This window comes from Anabrus simplex, chromosome 1 (genome assembly GCF_040414725.1).
Source record: "Anabrus simplex isolate iqAnaSimp1 chromosome 1, ASM4041472v1, whole genome shotgun sequence".
NCBI classification, from domain to species: domain Eukaryota; kingdom Metazoa; phylum Arthropoda; class Insecta; order Orthoptera; family Tettigoniidae; genus Anabrus; species Anabrus simplex.
The window spans coordinates 34231984-34237983 of record NC_090265.1 but is presented as its reverse complement, the minus strand read 5'-3'; the positions used below and the strand labels follow the sequence as shown (position 1 = coordinate 34237983).

The 6000-nt window shown below is 42.0% G+C and overlaps 1 protein-coding gene across 1 annotated transcript in view; it reads left to right on the top strand.

Moving 5' to 3' along the window:
* Window positions 1–1558: 1558 nt before the first annotated feature.
* Window positions 1559–6000, top strand: part of chp (chaoptin) — a 152789-nt gene continuing 148347 nt past the window's right edge. Inside the window, exon 1 of the mRNA XM_067155991.2 lies at window positions 1559–1607. Coding sequence (XP_067012092.2) covers window positions 1605–1607 — 3 coding nt within the window. The 5' untranslated portion in view covers window positions 1559–1604. The remainder of the gene's footprint in view (window positions 1608–6000) is intronic.

The following is a 6000-nucleotide window of genomic DNA, read 5'->3' as shown; positions in this document are numbered from 1 at the left end:
TTTCATTCCATTTAAAATGTTGTGATTGAAGGAATACAAAATCGAGGGACGGTAGCGTTGTATATTCGAGCATGTTAAACGATAAAGAACGTTACTGCGGCCAGCAGACGAGAGGAGAAACGATCTGGAGCATTCCTTGACTGACAAGTGTGTCTTAATTACAGCGTGTTCTTGTACCGTGTGTGCAGTTACGAACTGTGGATATTGACTGTAAGAGACAAAGACTGAGTCTCCGTGGCTCAGACGGCGGCGCGTCGGCCTCTCACCACTGGATACCGTGGTTCAAATCCCGGTCACTCCATGTGAGATTTGTGCTGGACAAAGCGGAGGCGGGACAGGTTTTTCTCCGGGTACTCCGGTTTTCCCTGTCATCTTTCATTCCAGCAACACTCTCCATTCTCATTTCATAGCATCTATCAGTCATTAATAAATCACTTTGGGAGTGGCGACCTCATCGTACTAATAGCCTATATCTGCTTCATTCATTCAATCCCTGACCCAGTCATTGACTGGAAAACAGGATGTAGGTTTTCATTTTCAGACAAAGACTGTCCTGCGTGAGTCGAACGAGGAAACTTGTGCGTTACCTCTGTCTCCATCATACACACCACTTCCCCTCCCTCCCCTTCTCCACCCTGAAGCACGGCAGCGGCTTGTGCTGTGCTCTGGCGTAACAAATACTGTACAGGGAGTTCACCTGCTATGCTGAACAGGGGCTTGGTGGTGGATGGGAAGATCGGAAGGGTTAGACAAGGAAGGAGGAAGGAAGTGGCCGTGGCCTTAATTAAGGTACAGCCCCAGCATTTGCCTGCTTCCGGATGCGAGCTCACAGCTGCGCGCCCCTAACCACACGGCCCACTCACCCGATGATTTTATTTGAGTTCATAGGCCACGAATATTTTATTGTATGTGTTGTTTGTACTATTCCTGGATGGGTCCATTTTCAAGCACTTGTAACGTTATACAAACTTTTAGCAAGGAGTCCTCCTTTTATACGGAAAAAGAAGTTGATAAAAAAATAAGTTTTTGTAGTTAATGCTTCAAGACCACAAACTGAGCTTGAAGGAAGTACTTCAGTTCAGCAATATGTTTAGTATGTTTAGACATAAATAATGCCACTTGTGGCAGGCAAGCCGCGGATTGATTACCCTCTCTTTAAATTGTTTCCATTGGCGCATCCTTACCCTGACCTTGGTCACCAAAGAAACTTACCTACCTTCTCCATCACATCTCCTCAACCCGCCCGCATCTCTCGGCCACAGAAAGGGTGTTGCTCTTTAGGAGCCTCGCTCCACCGCATCAAGGTGGGGATCGAAAGCATTTTTGGAAAAAGAAAGAAAACAAAATCGAAGAATTTGAACTTTGGCCTCCCCTGAGAGGACGCTTCCTATCCTGTCAAGAGTGTCCAGTGCCTACATGCACGTGAACCAAAGGACTTCCGGTAGCGAGGAGCTGCTCGGGTTTCTGTCACAATCGGATTAGTGAGGACGGAGGAAGCCGTAGGACGGTCAGAAGCAGTGACTATGACGGACCCGCGGCGAGCAACCTCAGTCTGGGCCTAACTCTTGTGACGGCAGCAGATAACGAACGGAACACACACCGCGATGGTAAGTACACAGTACTAATTCCCTGCGGCTAGGATTCATCGCTGTCACTCCAGCGACCTTCGAAATCGAGATTTTGAAAATACTGAATGCAAAATATCGATCTTCAGATTTATCCGATAAATGTGTATTTTCATGCCAATGGCAAAATAATAATAATAATAATAATAATAATAATAATAATAATAATAATAATAATAATAATAATAATAATAATAATAATAATAATAATAATAATGTAACACGCATATTTGCCTTAGTTTTGTTTATTTATTTATTTATTTATTTATTTATTTATTTATTTATTTATTTATTTATTTATTTATTTATTTATTTATTTATTTATTTATTTATTTATTTATTTATTTATTTAATATCCTAATAGTTGGAACCCTATTTTACAGGAGTATGTTAGGGTTATAGTCTGCAATCAGTGTTAGTAAATTATTGGGCCTATGACACAAACATGAGGAAACTAAATTACTTAAGATGTGATGAATGAATTTTAGGAACTGCTTGTAGCAGCAGGATTTTTCTGAATAGATGGTATCATGGGTTTGAGAGTTTCCACATTACAACTTTTTTTTTTTTGCTTTACGTCGCACCGCCACAGATAGGTCTTATGGCGACGATGGGACAAGAAAGGCCTAGGAATGGGAAGGGACCGGCCGAGGCCTTAATTCAGGTACAGCCCCAGCATTTGCCTGTTGTGAAAATGGGAAACCACGGAAAGCCATCCTCTGGGCTGCCGACAGTGGGGTTCGAACCCACTATCTCCCGGATGCGAGCTCACAGCTGTGCGCCCCTAAACGCACGGCTAACTCGCCCGGTCATTACAACTGTTCAGGTGACATTCGAGATCAAATCTTATCCTTTCAAACATGGCACAATCGAGCAGTAAATGGTCCACTGTTTGAGAAGATTCACAAAACCACAGATAGTTGTCTTCAGACCTCATTTTAAAACGTTCAAAGTAGCACTTAAACTTTCTATGGCTGGAGAAATACTGAGTGCGAATCAATTCGGGTACTTACGTTATATATATTCGGAAAGCATTATTCTCTTATGACAGACCCCTTACTGGGCTTTTCTACTTAAAATCCAAGGGATTGCTCCACTGGCTTATTAGATATGTTCCGATTTCAGCTTTTGCGTAGCGTGGGGGTTACTTTCTATATGTAACGGCTGTGTTGTACGAAGAGGTTGATTTTGCGAGGATATATGTCTTTTAATTTCCTGGAGAACTAGTGTACCCTCAGATCCAGGAAAGAAAGACTTGGAGGCACTCAATACAAAACGTCGCAAAATTCCTGATTTAGATATGAAGTTATTCGCAAACCCTCATATCTCCAAATGGCCTTACAGTACCTCGTATATACGAGTACATTTTCTACTATATCATTCTCAATTTTGAATTATTTTAATTTTCCGTGTCAATTGACATAGCATGTATTAATCGTTTTCTATTTATTACGAAAAAGCTACGTTATACCAATATTTTTGTTCTTACTAAAAAAATCTTAGAGACAAGAGGTTTCAGACCAACAGGGACGCCCTGCTACTTCACGGACGACAAATCAGTTAAATTCGGGGTTTAGTCTAAATGATTCACCGCAACTTGCTGCAATCAATAGTTTACTTTCATTTGGTATTATCATAGAGTTAAAATACATAATTGGGTTGTAGATAGTGAGAGGACACTTTTCTGTGGACTGTCTGATTGTTTCATGTTCTAAATTAGCAAATAATATAGTTGTCCGCTTCTGTGGTGTAGTGGTTAGTGTGATTAGCTGCCACCCCCGGAGGCCCAGGTTCGATTCCCGGCTCTGCCATGAAATTTGAAAAGTGGTACGAGGGCTGGAACGGGGTCCACTCAGCCTCGGGAGGTCAACTGAGTAGAGGGGGTTCTATTCCCACCTCAGCCATCCTCGAAGTAGTTTTCCATGGTTTCCCCCACTTCTCCTCGAGGCAAATGCTGGTATGGTACCTGTCTTAAAGCCACTGCTGCTTCCTACCCTCTTCCTAGTCCATTCCTTCCAATCTTCCCATCATCCTACAATGCCCCTGTTCAGCATAGCAGGTGAGGCCACCTGGGCTAGTTTTGGTCCTCGCGCTCCAAGACACTGCCCTTGAGGCGGTAGCAGTGGGATCCCTCGCTGAGTCCGAGGGAAAGACCAACCCTGGAGGGTAATCGGATTATGAAAGAAAGACAGAGAGAAATTATATAGTAAATTAAGAAATGGTGTTAAGTTGGGTTAAAAACGGCATAATTCGTACTCAAAATTGTCAGCACGTTGACAACAAGATTACGAGAAATATTTTGTTTCAAACTCTACTATGGATATTAACTCTTAGTTCACTGATCTTCTACTTTCTGCACGTTTAAATAAAGAAGTAACGACAGCTACCTTCACAATATGAGTTTATTGTGGTTGTCAGTCTACATTCAGTAATAATGGCATACGTACAATCATAGGAAGATTATGATGAATTGTAGTTCTCAGTTTGAACCTAACTTGTTGCTGTTTATCATTTATTCGTGAGCTTGGGGTACCATAGTCAGCAAATGCGTAATAATAGACTAATGTTAGTGATTTTACGTCCCACTAACGTTTTTACGGTTTTCGGAGATGCCGAGGTGCCGGAAGTTTGCCCCGTAGGAGTTCTTTTACGTGCCAGTAAATCTACCGACTCGAGGCTGACGTATTTGAGTACCTTCAAATACCACCGGACTGAGCCAGAGTCGAACCTGCCAAGTTGAGCTTAGACGGCCAGCGCTCTACCATCTGAGCCACTCAGCCCGACAGCAAATCCGTGTGACTAAAATGTGTGTGTTTATATGTGAATTACGGTTGCTAACCTGAGCTATAATGGTGTGTGCGTGTGGTGTGCCAGACGATGAGAAGACTGTGATAGAGAGCTTGCAAAAATCACAGTCATTGAAGTTACCTGCAGTCGGTGTTCTAGACAATAGTTTTAAAATGGTTGACGTTCTACAACTGAACCAATAAACCACTGGATAATGGAATGATTGTGAAAATGAAAGATCCACTTCATTTGAATATTTACTACAAGTGCATGCAGGTTTGTAAAGTTCATTTAATCCACACATCGGATTTCTGATAACGATTGTACCGTTGCGTTTCAAAGCCGCCCGTTTGGTTCTACTCTAGAGAGACCAAAACTTTGAAGTCGGTGTGAGGTTCGACAAGAATTTATTCGAAAAATAGGTTAATTAAAAGTATTCTTCTTCACATGGAAATCTCAGTGCTCCAGTGAACGTTTCGTAGCAGTCTGATATGGCGTTCATCAAACTTAAAACGCAACTTCTACAGTCGTGTAACCATTCATCGTACTCACTCAAAGTAACAAGATAATTTGTTCACTTTGACCCTTGTGTGCGATATGTATATTAAAATGTCTTTCTAACAGCTCATAGAGATTGCTTATACCAGTTTTCGCATTTAATAGCACGGTATATATTCGATGTCCGCCTCTTTGGTGTAGTGGTTAATGTGATTAGCTGCCACCCCCGGAGGCCCGGGTTCGATTATCGGCTCTGGCACGAAATTTGAAAAGTGATACGAGGGCTGAAACGGGGTCCACTCAGACTCGGGAGGTCAACTAAGTAGAGGATGGGGGGTGGGGGTTGATTCCTACCTCAGCGCTCCTCGAAGTGATTTCCCGTGGTTTCCCACTTCTCCTCCTGGTAAATGTCCGCCTGGGCGAGGTACTGCTCCTCCTGCCCAGTTGTATCCCCGACCCAATGTCTCACGCTCCAGGACACTTTCCTTGAGTTCGAGGGAAAAACCAATTCTGGAGAGTAAACGGATTAAGAGAGAAAGAAAGAAAGAAAGAAAGAAAGAAAGAAAGAAAGAAAATCACAATTGAATGATAAGCTTTTTCCATTTTGTGACTTCGTGCCTATTATTATTATAAGTAGTAGTTATAGTAGTATATGCGAATAAGTCCAGTAGGACTACGCAAAGTCACGTGCAATTGCCCTCCTTTGTGTCCATATTTATTTCATTCTTTCACTGTGGGCTTCCATTCTGTTTTCAGACCAGGTTGTTCCAGTCTTCTTCTTTGGTCTTTCCTCTTGGTCAACTTGCCATTTGTGAATTTTGGATCTGCAGATTACCCAGTTTTGGACATCTTCTGGTGCAATTCCTGCCTATTTCAGATCGGTTTTGATTTCACCAATCCATTTCATTGTCTCTGCTTTGGCTTTACTCCTGTTTTCATAGAATTTTACTATTTGCTTTGGAATCTCTCTAGGTCCATTCTTTTAACGTCCATAGAATGTCAACCTGCGGTTTCTAATGTCACTCTGAATATTTATTATTATTATTGTTTTAACCAGCTATGAACCACGTTAATCCAGCTGTTTTCTTCC